The sequence below is a fragment of the Podarcis liolepis genome, assembly GCF_965112155.1.
Source record: "Podarcis liolepis genome assembly, chromosome: 2".
In the NCBI taxonomy this organism is placed as follows: Eukaryota; Metazoa; Chordata; class Lepidosauria; order Squamata; family Lacertidae; genus Podarcis; species Podarcis liolepis.
In genome coordinates, this window is record NC_139555.1 from 67,058,477 (window position 1) to 67,086,175 (window position 27,699).

At 40.3% G+C, this 27,699-nt stretch overlaps 1 protein-coding gene across 8 annotated transcripts in view; it reads right to left on the reverse strand.

Moving 5' to 3' along the window:
• EBF1 (EBF transcription factor 1) overlaps positions 1 to 27,699 on the reverse strand; it is a 374,138-nt gene that overhangs the window by 57,197 nt on the left and 289,242 nt on the right. For all 8 annotated transcript variants that reach the window (XM_083488402.1, XM_083488398.1, XM_083488401.1 and 5 more), the window contains exon 10: positions 21,175 to 21,301. In XM_083488402.1, the coding sequence (XP_083344528.1) occupies positions 21,175 to 21,301 (127 nt within the window). The remainder of the gene's footprint in view (positions 1 to 21,174; positions 21,302 to 27,699) is intronic.

Below are 27,699 nucleotides of genomic sequence, written 5' to 3' on the forward strand. Positions count from 1 at the left end.
GAACAAAATAATGCGGGGGGCCTAGGGAAGCCCCATCCTGCATAATCCATCACATGACACAGTGCACACACACCATTTGAATGAGAATGCCCATCCATTTTGTGAGGGTCCAGCCCCCTCGAATATTTTACGGTGGAGCCCGAAGCGCCACAGCCCCTGGGAGTTAGCTCTGATGACTTCCACAGTTGGAGGCAGTGTACTTCAGAATGTCTGAGCAAAAATGTAACTGTTTGCTCTACTACTGCAGTGCCCGGTGCGGTGGGGCATATGGCTGGGACAGAGCAGGGTATGATGAGGTTGGGGTTGCGTCCTGGTGAAATCCATCTGGTGCTCCCACTGGTGCTTACACATAGTCTCGACCTGTCACCAACTTGCCCCGTCCCACCCAGGTAAGCTGCAGCAATGCCAGTGACAGAAGGGGGGCTTTGTCCCACCATACCAGCAGCTAATATTCTAATTTAGGGCATAATCCAAGCAGATGCACTCCATTCTCATTGCCATCCAACTCCATCCTGGACATGGTCAGGACAGGCTGCTAAGCCCCAGCAAACCTGAGGCATTCTTGCACTTCAGAGACCACATGGCACAGAATCTAAGCCTCCCTGGGGTTTCTTGTTCACTGCTCACAATGGTGCTAGCAGCCAGCAGCCATGTACAGGATGCTAGAGACCTTTTGGCCCCTAGCTGGAAGCAGTTGTGACTACTCCCTCTGGCCACAGCAGTGTCGCCAGCTAATGAAACAGCACTGCGGAGTGTGGGTCATTGCCTTTGCAACTGTATAATTGTACATATCTATATCATATGTATTTTTTATCCATGCTGCTTGTTATATTAACTTCTCATTTCAATTAACTTCCATCATCTTGGTACTAATCATCAGGAATTTCCAACACATACATGCTTCCAATTCACATAGTTTGGCTCTGGTTATTTATTTTACTTTAAGGAATGCTGAATATGTGCAATAGCAGCCATGCATTCATACACATAACAATCAGCTTTCAGAGAAACAGCTGTATTCGCATCATTATAAAAACAATAACAACGGTTTTAAAGAATATGTACATGTTTTCAGGGGGTGGAGTAGTTTGGACATATCAACACAATTGGCTGAAGTTTGGAAATGTATAAAACTGGAAGTCATTTGTGAACCATGCATGAATGGTGAACTACGCGTAAAATAATCTTACACAAATTCTTCGCAGGACGGCTAAGTATGGAGGAACAGGAGGAATGGCAAAATCCTGACTTAGTAAGTTAGGATATACATGAGCTTGGTTAAATCCACACACAGCCCCTTTCCTATGGTTATTGGTTTCCAAATAAATCTGGATTTGGTTTTTAAAAACTTGCTCCAAAATCGTGGCCTCTTTAGTACCCATTAACCACAGTTTTTGGTTCACATGTGAGAGGACGCTATGGTGAACTGTAGCTTCCTGGCTTCTTTCCCCACTTGAGCAAAATGAGGGAGCAAGGGAGCTGTTTGTGGCATGGAAAGCTTATGTATATACTGGCTTATTCAGACAGAATGTTATCCTGCAAACTGAACCATTCTGAGTCACATTAGTCCAAACTAATTTAGGGACAATAGTAGGTTTTTTTTACATAGATAAAAATGAGTATTAGCGTAGGCACAAATAAACCGGTAAGTTTCATTCTCTAGTGAAAAAGCAAAAGTGAGATTTCAGGTGGAGACAAATGCTTGGAAAATTTTAGATCTCATTATCTTTAAATACTGATGCATTTCAACCACGCAGATAATTATAGCTGACCATATTGTAACTATTTTACTGCTGCCCTTTCCCTCATAAATTTTACTTTTGGAAATATAAGTGAAAAATGTGGTTTCAATTTCATACAAATTGCATGCTGTTTGGTTTTAACAAGAAAATGGAAATAATAGCTGACTTCTTTAAAGGGAATTACAGGTATAAGTTGTAGGGATATCTTTTACCTTTCAGCCCTTGCAAGAACAAGGAAGTACAAAATAAAAAGTGCCTTTGGAATAAAAGTGAATTGTACAACAAAATAATACCTCAAAACTGCAAGGACAGCATCTTCCAATATGAAGAGAGCCAGACCCTGAGATTATCACCTGAGGCCCTTTCCATGTGCCTCCTCCATGAGAAGTCAAGAGAGTGGCAGCCCGAAAATGGGCCTTTCCTGCAGTGGCTCCCTACTTGTAGAATGCTCTCCCCAGGGAGGCTTGCCTGGTGCCTTCATTACATATACAGTGGTGCCTCGCAAGACGAAAAGAATCCGTTCTGTGATTCTCGTCGTCTAGCGGTTTTTTCGTCTTGCGAAGCAAGCCCATTGACGGATTAGAGGATTAGCGCTATTAGCGCTATTAGCGGCTTTTAGCGGCTTATCGGATCAGGTGATAAGCGGCTTAGCGGCTTAGAAAAAGGGGGGGGAACCCGCAGGAACTCGCAAGACATTTTCGTGTTGCGAAGCAAGCCCATAGGAAATTCGTTTTGCGAAGCACCTCCAAAACGGAAAACTCTTTCGTCTAGCGAGTTTTCCGTCTTGCGAGGCATTCGTCTTGCGGGGCACCACTGTATTTAGGTGCAAGCAAAAACATCCCTTTTCTCCCAGGCCTTTGGCTAACCAATCTATCTTTGGTCTTTTAAACTGTTTTGAGGGTACTGTTTTTGTTTGTTACTATGTTATGTATTTTGTGTTTTTATATTGTAAACTGCCCTGTGATCCTCAGAAGAACTGTAGATAAGTTTTACACTTTTTTTATTCTAAACACAAACCAAGCACTTTTAATAAGTTAGAGCAATTCTTTTCATCTTTCTTGCTCTCTGTTTTGCAAAGCAAGCCAAGCTGAATTGAAAATAATACAGTGCTAAGGTATAGTAACTTCTTCTATGTACAATGCAAAAGAGTCTTTAGGTTGGTGGGTAATCTTACTGAACAACAAGTAGCGCTGCAAAGGCAGGTGAATTAACTGAGAGAGAGAAAACTGCTTGTCAAATTGATTAAGGGTTCAAACAATCCTACACAGATTTACCTGTAAATAATTTTTTAAAAATCTCAGTGGGATTTCCTTCCTTGTAAACCAACAAAGATTAAGGTTGCAATTTCTCTATGGTTGTTTGGAAGCCTAGGATCACTACACTTGTTTAGCTGACTATCCAGTAATGATCTCTTAAGCTACCATTTTGAGTGTACCACAAAAGTGCCATCCTGACACTGATGTCACTGCTGCTGACCTGGATGAGGTCTGGTGGCAGCAGGGTTGGTAAAATGCAGTTGCACTTTTCATACAGCCACCAGCTGAACTTGTGCTCCCACCACTACGACAACACAGTCCTGAGCTCATCATATCACCTCCCTCATCTAGGTAAGCTGCAGACATGGCAGTGTTGGGAGAGCATCTCCACCCCACCCTGGCTAAATGAACTGAATGAAATCTGTAACTTCCAAGCATGTTAACCAAATAAACATTTGTAGCTGATTAAATGTAAGCAATCATACAGTTAAACAAACCCGCATTTTACCCAAACTTCACTATGGCTACCTTTTTACAAAGTCAAACAATTCTGCAATAACTTACTAAAGAAAACTGACCATTCATAATAAGAAGAAAAGGGCATTGTTAAACACTACTTATTTAAAGATAACCTAACTCTTTGGGAAAGCATTCTCAAAATCTTCCATGCTGTGGTGTTTTGGAGTTTTGCACATTTTTAATTATCAGTTGATTCTGCCTAAATGCTGTTTGGTTGTTATGAAAACCACCTCGAGCTTTGAAAATGTTTTAAATAAATAAGTTTTTCAGATATTACAAACAAGTTAAATGCCATATAAGCAGCTGAAAAAATATGTTTCAAATCACCTTTGTTAATCTGGGAGGCTGGTTTTTTTTAAAAAAATAAAAAAACTTGCTAATAATCTAGCACTGTAGCACCATAGAACCAAGCAACATAAGCAGCTATGCCATTAAAACTCTGTTCCAATGAGGCCCTCGCCAACTGCCCAAGCAGGCGCACTATGTGGCCCATGAGAGCAACAATCAGATTGTACAATGGTGGTGGGATATACGGATATGAACAAACACACCCCCTCTAGATCACACCCAATATTTCCACCAAGTTCCCCGTGCTGCGCAAAACATTGATCTCTTGCATTTTCTCGAAATGCCAAGTCAGTCACAGTGTACAGAGGATGCTTTTCCTCCACATTTACATATTTATTTTCCTTAGGAATAAGTGACAGCTTACAGCATGGCATTTTCAAAGATCCCTTTGCAATTCATGGGTCAATCAATACTCTTTGAAATTTTCAGAAGGCTTTCCACTTAAGGACAATGCTAACTGACTTGGGTCACATTTTTCAATAATTATTTGTTGTGGTGTGGGCTCTGGCCTTCAGGAAACTCTAGAAGGCTTCAGTCACAAATTACCCCTGTGGTGGCAGCCACAGGCTTAAGAAAAGCTTAGGTTCCTCTAAGGAACATCTCCTTTCAGAAAGCCAGAAATGCAAGTACTGTTGCTGTTTTCATATCTTGGGCAATTTTTCTTCAATTTTCATCTTTCCATGTTAACTTGTTCCTATTCTCTTTTATAAAATCCCATCTGTTCAATTATTTATTTCTAATTATTACATGTCATGCTTTCTGCAGAAGTCAGCATATAAACAAGAAAATAGTGCTGCACACTGTGGTGACTGCATAATGTTAGGTTAAACGAGCAATACGTAGGTGAAATCTGCAACATTTGTTTTCAAAACAAATAGTATATGTGGGAGATACATTGTAAGACTTCTTCAATTTGAAAGGTTTCAAGTATCTGTGGTCTCTTTTAGTGGGGCGGGTTCTGTAAGACCTGTTTTTCCCCTGTATAGTTGTGCTTTTCCGTTTTTCTTGGTTGTTTGGTGTACTTTGTTTTGTATGTCACTTTGGGTCACTTTGTAAGGAAAGCGACTAATAAATAACAACAAAACAGCAACACAAATTTGAAGTTGCGCATTTCCTCGGACATACTATTTCACTTTATCCCAATTCTCTGCATTCACTATCTCTTTTGTAGGCAAGCATCATCATAATCCCACCATCCTTGTTTAGTGTTTGTGGTTAAGTGAAGAGAGAGCTTAATCACAACTCCCCAGTTTGGATGACATCCTAAACCAAATTTTGGCTTAACCCAGCAGCAAAAAGGACTGTGGAAGAGCAAAGTGGCAGTAGGAGCTCATATATTTGTGCAAACTTGATAACATAACATTTGGCTTAGCCTATCATGCAAGCCAGGACACTGTAGGACACAAAAGTGGGACCTGCAACAAATGTTGCTGTGTGGAGCATTCCCTAAAATCCCCATAGTACCCTGTGAAGAGGGACTGATTGTCAGACTACTCTGAGAATTAAAGAATTGTCCAGTAGCACCTTAGAGAGCAACTAAGTTTGGGTGCAGTATAAGTGTGCATGCACACTTCTTCAGATACACTGAGACAGAAGTCACCAGACCCTTATATATAGTGGGAGGGTGGGGTGGGGTTTTTCTTAGAAGGGTAGACATAAATCTGACATCAGGAATCACAAGACAGAGAAGCCAGTAGGAGAACACTTCAATCTCCCAGGACATTCAATACAGGATCTCAAAGCAGCTGTCTTATTACAAAAGAATTTCAAAAATAGACTTGACAGAGAAGTTGCTGAATTACAACTTATTACTAAACTGAGAACTATGGAGAGACCTGGTCTGAATAGAGATATTGAATTCTTGTCTCATCACATATGCTAAAGCCATTTTTGGTCATCTGCATACGATCCCTTGCTTTTTCCTGTAGGACTAATTGCAGTCGTTACCAGTCGTCCACAGGTTTGCCATACCCATTGAGTCAATCACCCATCTCCTACTACCCGTCTGAGAAATACCCCACCCCACCCTCCCACTATATATAAGGGTCTGGTGACTTCTGTCTCAGTGTATCTGCAGAAGTGTGCATGCACACGAAAGCTTATATCCAGAACAAACAAAGTTGGTCTCTAAGGTGCTACTGGACAATTTTTAATTTTTTAAATTTATTTCATCTCAGTCAGACCAACCTACCTGAATCTACTCTGAAAACTGTAGCTCTGTGAGGGTGATAGGGACCTCTATCAATTCAGCACCCTTAAACTACAGCTCCCAGATTCTTTGGGGGAAGCCACGACTGTTTAAAGTGGCATCATAGTGCCTTAAATGTATGACATGAATGTGGCCTAACTAGGGATGCCAAGTTCCTAGAAAAACATGATTGTCCTTTATGTTGCCTGAGCTGTCCTGTATTTTGCTCGACCAAAGGTGGCAACCCTAGGCCCACTCCCCTTCCTTATCATTCAGGGATGCAATAAGATTCAGGGAGGGAAAGACAAGGATTTGTGTAGTCACAAATGCTGGTGTTTTACAGCAGGCACTGTGGTTCTAAGACCTTATTGTTTTGTATTTATTTCGAGCAGGGGGTTCTGCTTTCTCTCTAACAATCCTACCTCTGCAAGGCCCATGTAACGAGGCAATACTATCTCTGAAATAATGAGCGAAGGAATGCAGTTCCAATCTCAGGTGAGATTTCACACACTAAAGAACCAGATCAATACAACCAGCAGCAGGCCGCTCAATATCCCCTGAAATATTGCTTCATTTTTCTTCTTATTATAGATGAGTTGTGTTATTATTTTCCCCAAATCAATATTTTACAACCTTTTTTATCCGTTTCTCCATAAATTTTGTGATTACTTTAAACTGGGAATTCCGGTACACTAAATAAGATGCAGTATCTGAAAGGTAGCGAGAGTACCAACATGGTTTTTCCACTTCTTTTTAACAACTCGGGCACTGTACCGGGGTGAAAGGGGCAGGCTTATGAAAACGTGATCAGAAATATTTTTCACTGAGCAAAGTAGAAACCTGGAATTGGCTCCTGTAAATGCAAATGGATAAATAATAATAATAAATAATAACAACCGCTTCAAAAGATTCGGTGTATGAAACACAGAATTGAGATACACAGTACACACGAAATTTAATTCCAAGTAAAATTGGCCTCTCCGCTACCTCTGTGCCTGGTCGCAGTTAAAGGGCCAGCATAATTCACTGAAATTGTTTCTTACAAAGCAGATAATTTTGTGCACCTTAGAATGATTTAATTAGCTTCCAGAGCTGTCTCCTGCTAAGTGTTTAAAGTGTCTGCAAATCAGATCATGTTAACTCATCTGCTGCAGTACTCTTAGAGTGTCTTAACAAAAAAACTGTCGTCTTTAGACATTAATGGAAGCTACCCACAGACCCCTTGGAGAGCAAGCAATATAAGTTAATTACCCAGTGATTTGGAGAGTACACTGTAACCTATACCAATTGTGTGGTGACTTACCTATTTCTAAACTTTCAGCGCACTTGGCTAGCATAACTATCTTCTGAAGTTAGGTATTCCCCAAACTGGGCTAGGAGAGCACAGTTTTACAAATTTATTATTTGAGGCATTTATATACTGATTTGAAGGTTTAACAGCCTTCCAAATAATGACATGATCAGAAGCATAAAGTAGCAAATTCAGTATCCAATTCACCAGTGAATCAACACACACGAACCCTTTACCCTTAATTTCCAAATGTTTCCAAGATGTAAGTACCAAGCATTTTACTCTAGCAGGTAAAAAGATAATTCATTTGGTATCTTCAAACATTTTTTTAATCAAAGGTTTATGGGCTATTTAAGTAGTCACTGCTATTAAGACTATGCTTGAAGATCCGTTACAAACAGGTTACAAAGAGAATTTAGTATTTCTATTATTGTTGTTGTTGTTATGATTACTACTTACAAAAAATTAAGAGCCAGTGGTATAGCATACAAGGAGACAATACATTACAATAAAGCTATAACAAAATCTATAAACAGCTGAAAACTTCATCAGAAGAAAAGATTTAATCAGCGAACAACAGAATAGTTAACACTATAGGGCAAACTCCTAGACAAGGTAAGTTGTTTTTTTTCATCTGGTGCCAAAAATATGTTAATGGTGGCACCAGGCTGGCTTCACTAGGAAGAACATTCCACAAGCAGAGAGCTGCATCGGCACGTTCATGACCCTTCAAACCTTCCCCAGAGGGGGCACCCAAAGAAGGGTCTCAGATGAAGGCAGAAAGGACCAGGTAGGTTCATATGGGACCATGTGCTCTGGAGAATATTGGGGTCCTCATCCACACAGAGCTTTATAAGTCAGCCGATGTGGCTGAGCCAGGATCATTTACATAACATGTCTGTAAACTAATCCTGTGTTTGAAAGCACAGCAACAATATAGCAAAGAACTAGGCTATCTCACACACACACACACACACACAAAAGGTGGTTGGCTTAAATCAAACATCATGCCCAAACATGTTTTGTGCTAGCCATATATAGGAATCTACACCATGGTTTATGTTGCCAGACACAGAGCAGACAAGCCATGGTTTTGAGCTCCTTGCTGCTTCCAGTTTCCATCTGCTCAGCACTCAAGTTCGTATGATTAATCCCATTTCAATAGTGAAGCAGTTTCTTGAAACAGAACAACTTCCTTAATTTGTCAATGGTTTGTGAGTGAGACATGACACTATGCCACAGTGAGTACAAACTGTGGTTTGATATTCTGGTGTGGCAGCTCCTTGCAAACCATGCTTTAATTACTATGCTCTACCGTGACTGTTGGAAGCAATATGCTTCTAAATACAGTTCCAGGCTGCAGCCATTCTAAAGATTCCAAACTCAGAGTCTATACCTTCAAAAATACGTAATGGTTTGGGTATGAGGAAGGGCCTGAAGAAGGGGGCAGAAATAGTGCTGTGCTTAAGAATTATTCTGTATGTTATTTTTTAAAAACATTCTCCATCAATCCGCATGAAAAGCAATTGCACATAAAAGCTATAAAAATGGGAGAGAGAAATGTTGAGGTATTTTCATGTGTGAGGTGCCAGGGTGTTCTTGAAATTACCTTGGGGTGTTTGTCTGTTCTTTCATTCTACAAATCATTTCCCCAGTGGTCTGCACTCTGCAGCCTTCCCGGGAGGCCACGCTTCAGTTAAAGCCCAGGGAAGCTAATGCAAGAAAATTCCTTCCATGGGCCTTTTTCAGACTAGGAAATCCAGGCAGCTGGGGAGGCTGCAGAGTCCTGGAAAGATGTTTACTAGAAATAAATGAACATACACCATCCTCAACTACCTCACAGCAACAAAGTAAGCTCAAAACCCCAGTAAAATTCTAAAGTAATAATTCAAGTGCGCTCAGAATGGGGCAAAAGAATACAAGCAGGCAAAAATCTTTCAGAAATTGGGAGGGCAACAGCAAAACCAGGAGCACCCCATTCTAAGAGCGCTTGGTGCCTATCCCTAGTTCAACTCTCAGCCAGACAGATGCTAAAATAAGAGAGGCTGCAGGGTGATGAACTGCTTGGCTCCACATCACTTTCCTGTGCTATCACTTTAGCCTCTGCCTGCATCTCAGTGTAGAAATCAAGCTGTTTTATTATATGGATTCACTTTTCAACCAGGCTGCTTGCATGGAATGAAGCACACCTGAGACTTTCAGTCTCTTATCAAGGGACAGCTTTCAAGCAGCCGCTGCAAATGAACCAGAAAGAGGCTGCTGGGAGGCAGCTTGCTTGAGGAGTCATTAGAGAATGCTGCATAAAGAGTACTGCCTCTGTGAATATGCTCGCCTGTCCTTGAACCTCTGCTTCTCCTTGCTCTGTAAAGTATCCATGAGCTTTCCCCTGAATTCTCGTTATGGGCTGCCTTCATTTATACATGTTAAGGGCATTTACAAAGGGAGCTGACATCGGAGCTTAAAGGGTTTCTTTATACAGCACCAATAACTGGCAATAGGATGGTCCCTGGGGATCATCTTGTTTCTTGAGCATCAAATAAGCTGTTTTGTTTGCGCTATCAACCCTCAAGAAAGGGCTGAAGTTCTCGGGTTAACTGCAAGGCCCAAAGAGGGCAAACAGCTTGACTGCATCAACTGTGGGGTTATTTCACTATAGAATTAAATAAGTAATTGCCAGGATAATCTTGGCAATCATGGGTGGGGTTTTTTAAAGTATTAAATCCAGTTTACCAGTTGCTGCAGAAAAAAAGGGTAATGTCATGACTCAAGCCTGCTAGGATGCTATCCCATTGATCCTGCAAACCTGTGGCACAATTGGTTTTTAGCATCTGCTCATTTTCTGTTTTGTCTGCAAAACAAACAAATTCTGAGTGAATTCTGAGAGCAAAAGCATCTCAGAATAATCCCATATCTTTTAATAATCAGTAATCGGTACCCACATGTAAACTGCAGGTGCTGGCAACAAGATTTGGGACAAACAGTCCAGCATTTCCTGGTTTGTAAAACATAGGACCTTCTTATACTGTCAAAACACTGTAAACAATCAGATGCAGAGGCACAAACAAAATATGGCTGCAGTACTGTACCTGTAACATTATAATGCATATGACACTGCCTTGGCCATTGTGGCAGTGCCTTAGTATAGATAAGATGAAGATTACATAGATGCTACCTTATCAAGATAACAGTTTGCTGCAAGTGTCAGTTTGTCCTTAAAGCCTACAATAATTCTTATGGTGATGAAGTTCAGGTGCTATTGGAATACTTTCCATGGCCCAAAATGGGCTGATCAGGGCTAATTCCTGGCTCATCAAGTGCTTAATCTGGTATTATGTAGCTAAGAGAATTCAACCCTACACACTTTTATTTAGAAGAAAGTTCTCAATGACACATTCTTCCAGATACGTGTAACAGGGTTGCACCTTAGTTAGGAAACCCACAGAAATGGGTGCCCAGTTCCAATAAAGAAACTACTGATTGTTTTTAAAGTTGCAAATCTGCATTCAGACACCGAAGGGCTTGTTTTAGAAATGATTCTTTAAATTAAAATGCAAGTTATCATTTGACAAGAAGAAAGATGTACATACAAATACCAAACAGAAGTGTCTTCAGACAATTGTTTCTTCTTGTTCAGTTTCTGTTCCACAAAGATATATTGGGGGGGAATTAATAGGTGTTTTTGTATTCTTTAATTAACCCTACATCTGCTGGAAGTCAAGGTTTCCTGATGGTAACCACCAGTGCAAAATCCAGGTGCAAATGAACAAGCAGTTCAAAGTGGCAGCTCCTGACGCCTGGAGGTTAACCATAATTTATGTTCACCGGAAGAAAGTGAAAGATTATGTTGGTTGTGCTGAACTTGTTGATGGGCAAGAGAGACAACAAGGAGTATAACAGAAATATATGGTGTTTTCACACTTTTTGCTGTTCTACCTTGCTAAAAAGAAGAAAGAAAGAAAAGAACTAACCCTGTTTCAGGGGTGGTTTAAGCCTCTATTCAGTTCTGGAAAATATTGCACTCCTGATCTCTTGATCATCAAGAAATGCAACAAGGCTTTTAAAAAAAATAAAATAAAATAAATAAAACTGTCCCCACACCAATTGCTGGAAAAAAACTAGGGCAAAAACAAATCAGCCCATCTCTAGAACAAAACGTTTTTCTCAGCCCTAGCAACATCAGAGTGCAAGTGAGAAATAGTGTGATGTCTGAATCATGGTTTGAAAACCAGCAGACATTATTTGAGGAGGGTGTGAACCCCATGGTTTATCCAATTATGATTTGGCATGATGCTTGAATCACCAAACCCTGGTTACACTGACAGGTCTGCCTCCAAAGGTTACTGTAACATCAAGACAGAAAGCATAGATACACAGGGCTGCATCCAATTAAAATTAATGGACCTAGTTTAGTCACATCCATTAATTTTGATGGGTCTACTCAGAGTAGAACTGACATTTGATGCAAACTACGGTTTTCCCACAACCTAATATCAGCACCACCTCGAAGTTCTCAGTAATTCAAGTAAACGAACAAGCCCTTTACTATGTAAGCAGGACATGTACATGTCATAGCACTGTGGAGACTTTGGGAGAGATTCAAGGGCTTCCACTATGGGGCTTTCCCCCACTCCTCCTCCCCAAGCTGAAATGCTTGCTCTGATGGGACATTGGGCATAGCTTGATGTTAAATTCTTTCCTAGAGGTTGCATCCAACAAATCTGTCCCACTATCGTGAGGCAGAACAGAATTTCCCCTTCCCCTCCTCATCCCATACATCTCCCAGATCTGTTGCAAGTGTTCCGACTACCCTCCAGAGCTGATTGGGCACAGGAGTGCATGGGGAGAGGTGAGAGAGGGGAAATTTTGTTAGGGAAGCAGAAGTCCTTGTATTACAACACTGAATGGTATCTAAACTTCATTGGAATACTTGTAATATATATTTGGCTCTTTTAATGCCACTGCTATAGTACTTTGGCTTTAAGGGCTGATTAATTTAAAGCAGTGGTTCCCAAACTGTTTGGTCAGAAAACCTACTCCCCTCATAGGATCCCTTTCTGATAACCATATTTTCACCCTAAATTGGACTTGAAAATGAACTCTCACGTGCCAACTTGTGTTGCATTGATTTTACCATCTACCATAGCTGTCAACTTTTCCCTTTTCTTGCGAGGAATCCTATTCGAAATAAGGGAATTTGCCTTAAAAAATGGGAAAAGTTGACAGCTATGCCATCTACTGATCACAGAAATGCTACCTTTTTTAAACTGGGAATCACTAATCTATGGTAATCATGATGAATACATCTTCTCTAAGCAGTATGCAAATTATTGTATTTGCAGGTCCAAATTAAAATAAACTTTCTAGAAAATCCTATTGAAATCCCAGAACAAACTTCAGAACTGGACAAGATTATTATTTTTTCATCATTTCACATGTTAAACCTTTGCTTGTACCACATGCCTTTCAGACCTCGAAATGCAGCATCAATACATGACTCACTTAAAACAACAAAGCTTGTTTCAGTGGAAATCCCTTGAGAATCAGGCCACGTTTTTAAAAAGTGGGTAACAATACACCAGCAGCTGTTGTAAAATAACAATAGAATATAAAATCCTAGTAAGGCCAATCAAACAGAGCAAAGTTTGGAAGCAAGGGTGTGAAAATGAGAGCATATGGGTAAGGATAAAGGAAAGGATTTGCAAGATAAATTTCAGTGACCCTGCGGGTTAATTTATTGTTGAAGCTGCAAAGCAAAAAAAGGGGGGGAGTTATTGGCTATGAAGGTCAGATAACTGGTTATGCCACATTAAATAGGTTAGAAGATCCAGGAGTCCATGGGATTGCATGAAAATTGCCAGAAAGCCATATAAAGTCTGGTTTACCCCTTTATCGTTAATACTCTCCTAATCCTTTAGTGCAAATTTATAGTTTAGAAATGGCAACACATCTTAAAGATTAAAGGTATGTGACAAACAGTTCATGTCCCTAAATAATCAAATCACATAGCTTAGACCGGGCTCTTATCAGCCTTCCCCCTCCCCCACCTTATGATTTCATAGGTAGAAAATACTTTATATCCCCTATTACATAAATGATGAATTGGACCATTGGTTATGGGCTGTTATTTGCTTGGCTGTAGTCAATATGTTTTCTTTGGACAGGGATTTCAAAGATTTATGTCTCTTCTGGATTTATCACTTATTCACTAAGAGCAGACAGGGAAAAGTCAAGATTATAAGGCCTCGGGCACATCTAGACTTTATAATATTGGGGAGGAGGACATTGTTGCTTTAAATAGTCTGAGCACCCTGTGATGCATAAGGCTTTGTTGGGCAACCAGGCGGTGTGGAGAGAAAAAGATCATATTTATTGGGAAGTGTAAAGTATGCAAAATAATATATTTCATTGACTATAAATTTTAATGTGACTGTAGCTGTAATTGCATTAATTCTGCAGACACGGTATTATGTACAGGTTTTAGCTCTACTGTACTACATTGTAAAAAGTTATATGAAATTAGTTACATCTTTCTGCCTTCAGGTTTACTATGTTTGGGTTCCACATGATGACTGTTTGCCTACTTGGCTGTAGTGATTTCATATCTGTATTGTCCTTCATGCTTTCCAATGTTTCCATGAAACAGCTGAATGAGATCATCCTGGGTTTTGGAACTGGGCATTATCAATATGCTGATGACCCCATCTAGCAATATCTCTCCTTTGCATCAAATTCAAATGAGGTAGTAGACATGCTAAAGCAATATTTGGACTTGATTACGTGATAGTCAAGAATCTGAAGCACCACCCCTACAAGATGTTGGGTAGGGCTTGGTGATGTTAGGTTTTCAACTCCGCAATGTATCACCAGCCAAACATCGTGATCTGGTGATACACCACAAAGTTGGAACAAGCTGCATTGGCCCCAGCCTGGGAGTTGAGGCACTTTCACCCTAGAGCATTGTGGGCAGGGACAACACAGCTTGTTTGCGCTGCTCAGCTGGAGGGCGGGAAGGCTCCCACTTCCCAAGTGAGTGAGCCCCGATATAAATGTTATTATAAGCAAACAAGCAAATTAACTGCAACACAAACCACCGAGAAGCCAACAGAAGATGCAGGGAATAATAATAATAATCATCATCATCATCATTTTTATACCCCACCCTCCCCAGCCAGAGCCAGGCTCAGGGCGGCTAACACCAGTAAAATTACAATAAAAACATAATGGGGGGGGACAATTTAAAATACGGGTTAAAATACAATTTTAAATGCAGCCTCATTTTAATAGACGCCCATAGATCAAAACCATAAGGGAAGAGAAACATAAGGGTCAGACTGAGTCCAAACCAAAGGCCAGGCTCTGCAAAAAGATGTCAAATTCCGCAGGGCCCTAGTCTCTTGTGACAGAGCATTCCACCAAGTCGGGGCCAGTACTGAAAAGGCCCTGGTCCTAGTTGAAACCAATCTAACCACCTTGTGACTTGGGACCTCCAAGGTGTTGTCATTTGTGGACCTTAAGGTCCTCTGCAGGGCATACCAGAAGAGGCAGTCCCATAGGTATGTGATGGGTGGTAAGTGGTGACATTGACCTATCAGCACAATGACACAGTCTGATCTGTAAGAGACTGAGGCTGCAATCCTATACTCACTTACTTGAGAGCAAACCTATTGTACTTATATAGGCCTTGCTTTTAAATAGATATATATAGGATTACATGTGAACAGAGAAGGAGGAAGAGAATCTCAGGAATGTTTGGGAACATTTAAGTAGCTTTTAGATCACAGTGTGTTGTTCTTTTCTCTTCGGCTTCTCTACTTGTATCACAAAGAGCAAAAATTCCCCAATTATTTTAAAAGTGGTTACATGCAACTGGAGTACATCATCTGATTAGCAGACTTTATGCTGTTAAGAGTCATTTGTTTGCCTTTAATCCTTGGTAGAACTTTGAAAATCGGCAGCAATCTTACAGTTTTTAATGTGTAAATCTACGCAGTATAATTTATTCTAATTGCTTCGCTTATGTTTATTTGATGCACAACAGGAGCAACAGAACAAAAGATAGAGAAGCCCTGAGAAGATGGAGAATTACCTCCTTGACTGCTTGGCCTCATCCTCTTATACCATTCAATAACAAAGAGCATATAAAAGAATGTATTAAAAAACCTCCACCAAATATTTACTGACCTCTGACATAATGTATCCTGTTCCTTATCCTTGGGGATGAGAGTTTGAGACTTTTGTGTTCTATTTCCTAGTAAGAAATATTTCCCCTTGTTCCAGTGAAACTGACTCCTTGTCCCCAAACCAAACTGCTACTAAAGTTGTTATTAACTATTCAAGCCTGAATGAAGAAAAAGAAAGTGGGTGGCAGTAGCACATAGCACTGTGGAACAGAGGCGGTGAGTTGTTGGAAGGGGAATGAGAACACACCAGCATATCCAATCTGGTGCTCCTGTCAGGGTACTTGCATTGCACAGCTCTTTCTGCTGGTATGCAGCAGCAACTCTCATGCCAGCAGGTCAAGGAAGTCTGCAACCCCACGACACCATCCACTACTGGTGCGTGGGAGACTGTAGAGCTGATGAGACTGCTTGCTACAGTTACTCCACTTAAACTAAGTTTCCATGATGCTCTCTGGTCCAACATTGGAATATGGATTAACCAAAGGAAGGAGCCAAGCGTTTTTGGTAGTTTGATACAAGACTAATGACAGCCAGTGTGTCTCTTATTACTACTTAATCTAATCAACAAGCAATGCTTTTACAGTGGTACCTCTGGTTACGAACTTAATTCATTTCAGAGGTTCGTTCTTAACCTGAAACCGTTCTTAACCTGAGGTACCACTTTAGCTAATGGGGCCTCCCACTGCCGCCGTGCCCCCAGTGTGTGATTTCTGTTCTCATCCTGAGGTAAAGTTCTTAACCCGAGGTACTACTTCCGGGTTAGCAGAGTCTGTAACCTGAAGTGTTTGTAACCCGAGGTGTTTGTAACCCGAGGTACCACTGTACTACCTTTCCTTTTTTAAAAGAAGCCCAACATTTTTTTGATTGTACATATTTGGATGATTAAGAAACCAGATATAGTTTCAAGAAAATGGGAAACTTTTTCATGAACAAAATTCAAAATGTCAAATTCAGTCCCGGGGGGAAATATTCACAGTGTGGACTAGAACACAGAGAACTCTTCACACCCACACCCAGGTGGCTTTTATCCAGAAGGTAGTATTTTGGTGTTTTGTAATTCCAATCAGTGAAAGGATTGGCTTCATGATCTTTTGAAAAGAGTGCAGGACTACGGAGATCAGAAGACTGATACGCAGAAACCTTTGCTCCACTCAGGATGCTATTTACAGAAGATAAGAAAGTGGCAGAAAACAAGCAACATTAAATTCTTTTTTGAGGTGGGGTACTGTTCTATTTTGAACAAATGAACACTCATGCAATGAATTTTTCTATATTCCACAGGAACTTGAAGAGTCTTGCTTAATATCTTCTCAGTATATTTTTGTTTTAGAATAGGATCGTCAATGTAACATAGAGTCATATTTTAATGCCAGAAGCTACTGAAAGAATATATCGCATTTAAATGAGTATGTTAAGAATCGTAAATCATATATTGTACGAGGTCTAGCAACCATGTACTGAGGGACTGCCAGGTAGTCTAGGATGACCCCTGCCCAGCATTGCAGTCTCTGGAGAGCAGCAAAAACTGGAGATTTGTTCACCCAAAAATAAATTGATATGCATACCAATTTGGTCACATGTTGTGCAGGCTTATACCAGGTGCCTAGATCAATCCTAATTTGCTGAATGGAATTTGAAAACTGACACACGTAGGAGGTGATTCATGCTATTTAAAAAAATCTCCAACAGTTGGAAATATTTTAAAGAATTTTAAAATATAATTGAATTGAATAATTGCATTTTAAAGCTCTTTAGAGTTTAAATAAAAGGGTGGGATATTTAAATGCATATATACATACTTAGGTATGCATTCACTGGAGGTTTCAGACAAACCCAAAATTAAGCCAAATAAATGCATTTGATTGGAAGTCAGCTCTGCTGACAGAAAACATTTTTGGCCAATGACATTAGCCCTATTCCCAGTCATCCCTAGATGGGACTGTCTCACACCCAGTCATTCAGATTCCAAGACACACCATCTTGCATTTCCTTCAGTAAAGACAGCCTGACATAGGCATTTCTGTCAGCTCTAGTTGAAAACAGTTTTACTTCTCTTCAGCGACTTTTGTGACAGGCAAAATCCATGCAGAAAAGCAATTCCTGTCAGGAGGTTTCATGAGTCTGTTTGTAACATAAACATCCTTCTGAAGTGCTTCCAAGGAAGGTGTGTGTGTGTGTGTGTGTGTGTGTGTGTGTGTATTCTATCACACTGTAAACCTCACGGGGAATTTAATGTAAAAAAAAGAGACTAACATTACATTTTATACAATTATGTGAATTTTAAATACGTTGTTGCTTTGTGCTAAGGCTGGCCCCTTTTAAGAGTTCACTGAAAAACAGGCACTGCTGAACACTGAAAGTATCCGAGTTCTTTTTTTCTATATTTAAATATATTTAACATCCAAATGTGAATTGTTTTCCTTTGCAAGAGACTGCGTGTGAAATGAAAGAGGTGGGGTGGGTGGGATCAAGGAACTGTTTCCCTCTCTTAATGAAGCTCAGAACTTACAAAAAAGAATTATTATTTTTAAGACATAACATTTCTCCTTGCATCGAGGATCTTGCTTCATAGATGCAACATGCAATTCACAGATCAAATTTCTAAGTTGTTGGCAGTTAAATGAAGGGGAGGGGGGAAATAACTTAAAATTAATGGGCCACTAGGCTTTTTTTCCCTGAGAATTTAAGCACTTAACAGTTAAAAAAAAAAGTTTACAGCCAGGTGGCTTGAGGGGATATTTTGTTGAACACTGATTAAAAATAATTTCTTCTAAATGAGACCTAACCACAAAATGGGGCCATTAATGGATAGGGCATTTTCACCAGAAAGGAAAGTACGCCTGAATGGCTTTTGCGCTGCCCACAACCCCCAATTCTCTTTCCTCTTTTCTTTCCTCCTCTGTCCTCTTTTCTCATTCTCAATCTCAGGGTAAATAAACACCAAGTGATGCCTCACTGTTTTCAGCCAAAAACAGAGGCCAAACTCCTCTGAGAAAACATTTGGCCTCTGTGGTTTTGTAAAACGTTCCAGAACACTGAATTCACCGACAAACACTGTGGAAAAACTCCCACCGACTGGAACGCTGCTGTGGAATGTTGCAGGATCAGAACTTCCAATTGGTCCATTTCCTGTAGGCCCATAATGAGACTTGTTAAAAAAAAAAAAAGTGGGGGGGGGGTAAACTATGTGGGAGTTAAAAGAAGTTCTCATGGGAAAAATGAATGGCAAGAAATTCTCGCTTTAAAAGAAACAGCTAATCTGCTAGTTTGATTATTCTTCAAAATTTACAATGAACTAATAATCCTAATTAAAACCACTTGGCCTAGTTCTGTAAAGCATCATGGCTTTTTCTATGCTTCGTTTGTACACACCACAGTCTATTATTTCTCCCCCCTTCTACTGATCACTAACAAAGTGCTGACTTTGTCAGGGCAGCTGAGCTAATTTTGTGAACTCAGTGTGAAACCATAGCTAAACAAAATTGTAGTAATTTTCCTTAATTTGTAATAGTGATTGGAGTGCAAACGAAATTTTCCTCTTGGGTCAATCCTATAATTTTCAATTAACTTAAACTATTCAGCAGGTTTGCTCCAATTCTGCATTTTGTTTAAAGGGCTGGGAGGCATTTCTGAAGGTGAGACCGATAGGTGTATAAATGTATAACTCCCCCTCCCTTTTAATTTTTTGTACCCAAACAGTCATCTGCTTGTGGATTCTTAAGTCCTCTAGACTGCACTAAGTTCCTTCTTTGTTGTGTATAAAATGGAGTACATTGTGCAAAGAAAACAAAAAGCACCACCACCACCCCATTTATTTATTTTTTGAAGTGGATTCTAAAAAGACAATAGGCACACAACCCTGCAAAAGTTAGCCTTTGCAATAAATGGATACAGGCAGCCAAGTATGCGGAGAGCTGAAATACAAGTCCTGAGAGACAAGAGAGTTTCAACTGCAGGCCAGCGTCTAACCTGGGAAGCCCATTTAAAAGGGATTTTGAACAAAGACAGTGCTAGGTAGCAAGAAGTCGAGGCCATAGCGGTATAGAAGGAAAATGAAGGCTGATATCCAAAGGTACCTGGAGCAGGGCCAGGGAGCCACAAGCAAAGCCCTGATATTGCCCAGCCATAGGCTCATGCCTGACCCAAATGCATTTCTAGCCTGGCGAGCTATAACGTGATGCCTAAGAGATGGGAGTTAAGGATTACCATCTTCAAGCATTGCTGCTTTACAATCTGCACTCAATCCATTGTGTTTAGGTCAGAGAGCTGTATGAACTCCACTAGGAGTGCTTTAAGGTTACCAGTAGCATGTCTTAGTAGACTACACTGCTTGTACAAATGGCCAATGGTGGTAAACACAGTGGGTTGTTCCCAAAACACGGGTGGCACTGTGCTCTAAACCACTGTGCCTCTTGGGCTTGCCGATCGGAAGGTCGGCGGTTCGAATCCCCGCAATGGAGTGAGCTCCCGTTGTTCTGTCCCAGCTCCTGCCAACCTAGCAGTTCGGCAGCACACCAGTGCAAATAGATAAATAGGTACTGCTGTGGGGGGAAGGAAAACAATGTTTCCGTGCACTCTGGTTTCCATCATGGTGTTCCGTTGCACCAGACCTGGTTTCGTCATGCTGGCCACATAACCCGGAAAGCTGTCTGTGGACAAACACCAGCTCCCGTGGCCTAAAAGCAAGATGAGCGCTGCAACCCCATAGTCGCCTTTGACTGCACTTGACCATCCAGCGGTCCTTTACCTTTTGCCAAGTTTATGATCAAGGTGTCTCCCCTGCCAGGTAAGTATATTACATGCCAAGTTTAAAGGGTATGCATTGTATTTCATATTTCTATTATATGGAACAAGCTTTCTCACCATACTTTCCCTTCTTCTCAGTCTATGTAAATGCACACCTGTGAAGCAGAGGCTTTTGTCTACAGAACAACTCAAATACATCAAAGTCACCTAAGAAGTTGCCAACCAGAGGCCTGTGGGAAATCCCCAAGTCGGACCCAAGTACAAGAGCACTCTTCCCCCCTGTAGTTACCAGCAACTGGTAACATTACTCCTTCTGATCATGGAGTCAGAGCACAGCCATCATGGCTAGTAGCCCTTGATAGCCTTGTCCTCCATGAATTTGTCTAATCCTCTTTTTAAAGTCATCCATGTTTGTGGCTGTCACTGACAGCGGTGGGAGCAATTTCCACATTTAACCATGTGCTGTGTGAAGAACTACTGTTCTGTTCTGAATCTTCCAACATTCAGCTTCGTTCGATGTCTCTGAGTTTTAGCGCTAGGAGACTGGAAGAAAAACTTTTCCCTAGCCCCTTTCTGCGTGCCATGCTCAGATTCATAAACTTCTATCACGTCACCTTTTAACCACCTTTTCTCTGAACTAAAAAGTTCAAAACATTGAAACCTTTCCTCACAGGGGAGCTGCTCCATCTCCTTAAACATTTTGGATGCCGTTTTCTGAATCTTTTCCAACTCCACAATACCCTTTTAAAGTGAGGCAACCAGAACTGTACGCTGCATTCCAAATGTGGTTGCACCAAAGCCTATTGCAGTAACATTCAGTCTAAAAGCAGCAATGTCAGCAAAGATGGATGAAGCACATCTTTTCCCATTCTGTTATGAACAGTCAAAATTAAAGCAGCCTTACCTGTGTAGATGAATCTTCCAGGTGTGCCCTTACAGAACTGCTTGGACTTGTAGGACAATGTAACTTCTACCACACCTGGGATGTGTCGGGGTGGTGTCTGAACTCTGATTGCATGAGGCGTAATAAGCTAGGAGGAAAAAATAAGCAAGGAGGAAATCAGTGAGATGCAAAATAGTTCTTTAATAACACATTCTTCTCAGATCACATAAACAAAGGTTTGGAACGTGTAATTAACCTGTCAGTGTTTGAATGCGTTTTTGAAGTAACCAGTATAAAAGCCAATGACAACAATATTTGCAAATGTTCATCTTCCCAGTTGTAATAATATTAGCTCTGTTTTCATACATGGCAGGCATTTGCTTCTGGGTATGAAAATTGTTTGTGACACATTGCAACATTTGAATGCAGTCAACTTGCAGTTTCTATATATCCATGCATCTCAAGGAAAATAATAATAATTCAGGGCCTAGGATATGCTGGCTTCCATAGCATATTATTGAAAATTAACAGAAAATTCCCAAGTTCTAAAATGTAGTATGTACCTCATATGACAAGAGAATAATCCAGTCAAAGTAAATTTCATTTGTGCCTCACTGACATATATCTATGCAAGAGTGAGGGTGCAGACATGGGGATTGTTATGTTAGTTTTCCTAATTACAATGCTAGTGTTTATATCCTGCATTCTAACATTTCTTTTTATACAGTGTTACCTGTTGTGTTATGGGAATGTGGCTTTTTGATCGATATACCTCCATGCCAAGCTAAATTTTAAATGTTGAGAAAGAACTGTATGCTGGAATAACACTCCAAATTTCATCATGCCAAATTACAATGCAGAACTCCCATTATTTTCCAGGTAGACAGGGCTGCAAGCATATATTTTTCTGAAAGCAAAAAGCATGAAGATGAGCACTAAATTTCTGCTAGATTCCACTAGTTTTCCAGAAGTGACTTTTACATTGTGCTGTGATCTAAACCACTGAGCTTCTTAGGCTTGCTGATCAGAAGGTTGACAGTTTGAATCCGTGTTGGTGAGCTCCTGTTTGAACAGGGTGAGCTCCTGTTGCTCTGTCCAAGCTCCGGCCAACCTAGCAGTTCGAAAGCACACCTGTGCAAGTAGATAAATAGGTACCGCTTCGGTGGGAACATAAATGGCATTTCCATGCGCTCTGGTTTCCGTCACAGTGTTCTGTAGCACCAGAAGTGGTTTAGTTATGCTGGCCACATGACCCAGAAAGCTGTCTGTGGACAAACGCCAGCTCCCTTGACCTGAAAGCAAGATGAGTGCTACAACCCCACAGTCACCTTTGACTGGACTTACCGTCCAGGGTTCATTTACCTTCATTCATATATATATATGACTCTTCCACTCATTCATCTCTTGTGTAAATTGCATGCATAATAAAAACACAGCACAGGGGAAAATGAAATGAAGACAGAAGAAACTTAAATAAAAAGAGGAAGGTTTCAAAGAGGGTTTGGCCATGGAGAGAGGTATTGGCTGAGTGGCAAAGCAAAGGCTTTGTATACAGAGGATCCTAGGTTCAATCCCTGGCATCCTGAGCTATAGTACATCAGGCCTGGCAGTCCACTGGGGAGTCACTGTTCATCAGATATGGAAGCCGGTGGACCAGTGGTCTGACTCATTATAAGATAGCATCATCTCTGCCCAAATTCATTCTCATTTTACAGTGTGGCATATACAGTGGTACCTCAGGTTAAGTACTTAATTCGTTCCGGAGGTCCGTTCTTAACCTGAAACTGTTCTTAACCTGAAGCATCACTTCAGTTAATGGGGCCTCCTGCTGCTGCCGTGCCACCGGAGCACAATTTCTGTTCTCATCCTGAAGCAAAGTTCTTAACCCGAGGTACTATTTCTAGGTTAGAGGAGTCTGTAACCTGAAGCGTATGTAACCTGAGGTACCGTAACAACAGCAGCAGTTGGTGGGGTGGCAAAAAGGCAGCACAGAATTGTGCTCCTGATTTCCTAGGGAGAATCGTTGCCGCTTCCCAAAGGGAACAGAGGTGAAGCATGGGAAGCTCAGCCTAGTCTAGGTGCAGTGATAGGCACCACGGATTGGCTCTGCCACCGCACCTCCACCAAGCTGAGCTCTCTGCACATTGCCATTCCCTCTCTTGTATGCAGCAGCAAAGCTCACTGTTTGGAAGCCATATGCACCAAGCCACACTGCCTGTGTTGCCCCACCAATCACTGCTGCATAACATCATAATGCCAGGGCGGGATGATGACGGATGGGAAAGCAGAGTGGTGAGAGGGCACAGAGGAAGAGCTGTGTTGTTACTGACAGCTTCATCTCGTAATCAGAGGGGAATGGTTTTACTAGCCCTCTCCAATCCCAGTGCTTTGAGGGAGGGAACAGCTTTGCAACAGCCAAACTCTAAGCACCAGGATGAAGAGTTCCTTTATGACTGACAGCTTTAAACTGTAATCATTTCGCCCAGGAAAACAAATCTCTCAGTTCTTCCCACTCCAAAATCAAATTTAAAGGTTCCCAGAACAAAAACACCTGGGCTTATTTGTCTGCCATTCTTACCCAGAAGCAACTCTCTCCTGTCTGCAATTTTCAGACCAATTGCCCATAAAACACCAGGGAAGATGAAGTGATTCCTTTTTTACCCGCTCCCAACTGTAATGGCTGCCTTTGCAGGAAAAAAAGTACAGCTATCCTTTTGCATTTTTGCATGATTCTTGCCCTCGGAAGGAGTGACCTTGCCTGCAAATGTCTTCCAATTGTAGCCCCCCCCCTTTTTAAAAGTGAGACATTATTCCTTTTTGGAAAGAAAACAAGCAGACTTGGACCCCTGAGCTGAACTGGGCAGCCTTCAAATTGGTTCCAGCCAAATCAGGCTGTTTTATGAAGCACTTGGGGGGGGGGGCGTTCAAATGAAATCTTGTGATTGGTGAAACCCCCTGGTGTGTGTGTGTGTAAATAAGTATATGTGTGTATATGCGTCTGTATGTGTGCAAATTAATATCTCTGCAGCTTCCATATGTCTGTCCCCAATTTAATTCTCTTTCAACATCATTTCATCCATTTCCCAATAAAAACATGTTGGTTCCCATGAAGAAACTGACATATTTATGGTACATTGTTGCATAGTGTTAAGGTTGAAAAGAGTTCAGCAGATTTGCTGGAAGGTTCTTTACGATCACGCTCCCTCATTCTCTTTTAAGTAAATATGTTAAACAAAAACTATAGTTTTAAAAGCACAATTAAATATAGATTATTGTCCAGTCATTCTGGGCACAAACTTTCTATCAAACTGTTGACATTTAGTTCATTTTGCACTGGAAGTTACAGAAAGGGGTAAATCTGAAAACCGCTCCTCCCCCCCCAAACTTCCTGTGTTGAAATTTTGAATGGATTCTTATAAATCATATACACTCCCCCCCAGCAATGCTTCAGGAATGCATGTGTAGGAGTAGCCACTAATCATGCAGGTGTATCAATAGGCTAAGTCACAGCCCAGAGATTTAAACTGCTATAGGAACCCCAAAACCTGAGACATAACCCCTAGGTACTAATTCTCTCTTTTTTTAAAGTCACAACTCCTTAAGCACTTAAGTTTGTGCTACATTCTTTCACTGTATCAAATGTGATGCAATGGAACATTTATCTGCTCTAAGCAGCCTACCACTATTTTGTCAACATTCAAACATCTCCCAGTAACCGCTATAGTTTTTCTGTACACACTAGCATAACTGCAGTTGCCTGCTGCTATACTATCTTTCCTCCCATTACAGGACCATTTACTACTAACTGCTCCACGGATACAAATCCAGGACAGAGAAAAAAGGCAGGTGAAGTCAACATCTGGCACTTACTCCAGGTAGACTAATTCTTTTTATTTATTTTTTAAAGGTGTGGTGTTTAATATATGCATTCCATTCTGTAAAGTTGTGAGCAACTACGAGGACATAGTCAAAAAAGCAGAATATAAATCTAGTTAAGAAAATAAAGTGAGTTACTTAGACATAAAACAAATGAGAATGTGGAATGAGGTTCGAATCAAGCACAACAGCACCTATCCCTTCTGGGGTTTTTAAGTAAACTTAAAACTTTTAAAGATGTTATGCTTGTCATCTGTTTCATATAAATTCTCTTAAATCAGTTGGAACATGAACCGTATTACAAGTTGAACTACAGGGCTTAAGAATATCAAGACGTATGTTGCTGCTATCATTTTAAGATCCCAAAGTATATTTGTCATTGCATCAGTAACAAGTTCGTAATCTACTCCAATTATTTTTATATTGCATACTGTAACTGCATCCTATGGAGCTGTTGTTGATATTGAGATGAATTTTTTTACAAATGTTGTTAGTTCTAGATAATTTGTCTTGAATGACAAAAGTATTGACAGCTTGTTAGAAATTCATTTGAGTTACTGTGCAAAAGTGAAATGTACCAAGAGCCTCATTGTTCTGTTGGTTGAAATTAGTGTCCTTAACATCCACAACAGCAGTGTGCTGTGCAATACGTGTAATGCAGAGAAGCACAGCAATTGCCCCACAGTTATTAAATTCCTTTCCTGGAGTCTTGCCAAATACTAACGGAGCCTCTTTCAGACACACTATGAGACCTCTTCATTTTGGCTGGCTTTTGGCTTCAAGATTTAAGCTCTCAATTGGGCTGAGGCTTTATGTCTTATTTGGCCTGACATTATCAGGATTTTTCTGTGTACTTTTATTATTTTAACCGTTCCCTATTTCTGTGGATGGGGAAGGCTTGTGCTTTAAATATAATCCATAAATAAAAGAATGAATGCATGAACATAAGTAATTTCAGCAGCTGGAACCATGAGGAAGAAGAAATTTATCAACATAAATATAATGAAAAAAGACATGTACTTTCAAAGCACATGGTTATGTCTTCTGCTTTTAGTTCTGCAGAACAATTAGCACAGGTCTTAATGTTTAAACGCAAAACAGATTAAGGATTTTACCTTTTCGTGACATTTGTAAACAGCCATATGCCTATCTCCCCTTTCATTCTTCTTCTTATTATTATTAACATTTATATCCCACTTTTCTTCCACTGAAAAGGCAGTCTCCCATCAAGGCATGGATAAAACCCAGATTTGTTTCACTTTAGCAAGACTACTGACTGCATTATGTTTCATCAGACCATGCCCTGGAACCACTTCTTACAATTCCCCAAATTTCTGAAGCCCCAAAATATGTGAGAGGCAGCACAACGGCACTAATGTCAGAAGTACCCAAATTCAAAGATTGCTTTATCACTGACGATTTTTGTGGTCTTAGACCCTAATCTGCAACATGAGAAGAACTAGAGGCCTACAGCAAATGTTTAGACTGTCCATTTCCAACATATACAATTCTTCCATTCCAGCTACCTAATCAGTACCCTAATGGAGAATGTCTCTGTGGGCTACTTTGGATATAATTATTTTGGCTTCAAAAACTTTATGCATCCTCTCAATTTCACTAGGATCTCTCTCCCCAACAACAAGACTTTTACCCCGTCTTGCCTACTTCAAAAGTGCTAAAACGAGCTAATAATATCAAAAATAGTTTTAAAACAAGTCACTAAAATAAATGTATATAGCTAACAAAAATTAAACAGGGAAAGGGTGACAGATAAAAAAAGAAGCTATGCGTTCGTGCTCTTAAGCATAAAGGGATAGTGTCCCTGCAGTCCTCATCTTACAAGAGAGAGTCAACATTTTCTGAGGTTTAATCAAGGCTGCCAAATAATCTGTTCTTGGGGCTGAAATTATTTGCTTGTTTATGCCATTGTATATACAATTGCTGTTTATGTATGAACAACATAATTCAAGTGAATAACCTGTTCCTCTTTCTTTTTTCTTTTTTTAAAAAAGTCAAAGAATTTTAAAAATAATTTTCATTATGGCAGTTGAAGATTAATTGAAAGCCCTGGCCTGAACTATCTGTATTTCTGCACACAATTAATATGACAAATTATGTTCCGATGTACTTCCCTGAGTGAGAAAGGCTGTAATTATGTTATGAGAGCCTATAACTGAAATGTATGTTTAAATAATAAATACGTGTTTCCAAAATCATTTTAAATCTACATATTTAACATGCATCTCAATCCTCAAAGTGCTGTGCTAGCAAAAGTCCTATTTTCTTCAATGGCACATACACCAGTGCAGAGTCTCAATAAAGGGCTTGATAATCAGTTTCCATTTCATGCCTATAAATACTGCAATTACAAAGCTTGAATACATGCAAAATACATTAAAATTACAATATTTGCACTGCAAATTGCTTATGGTGTGTGCCTTACAGCAGCAAGACTATTTCACAATGAACACTTGAGAGCTCATGTCCTTTGTTTCTCAAATGCACATGTAAAATATTAATTTAGATCTAAAGGGGGAGGTCTAAATAAAGGTGCTTTTAAAATTTATCCCCTGCAGTTAACTGTATTGGATCAATTCATTTCGGAGTGTAATGTAAACTGGATGAAACTGATTCTTAGCCCTTAAAAATGTTGTACCCCAATGCCAATAT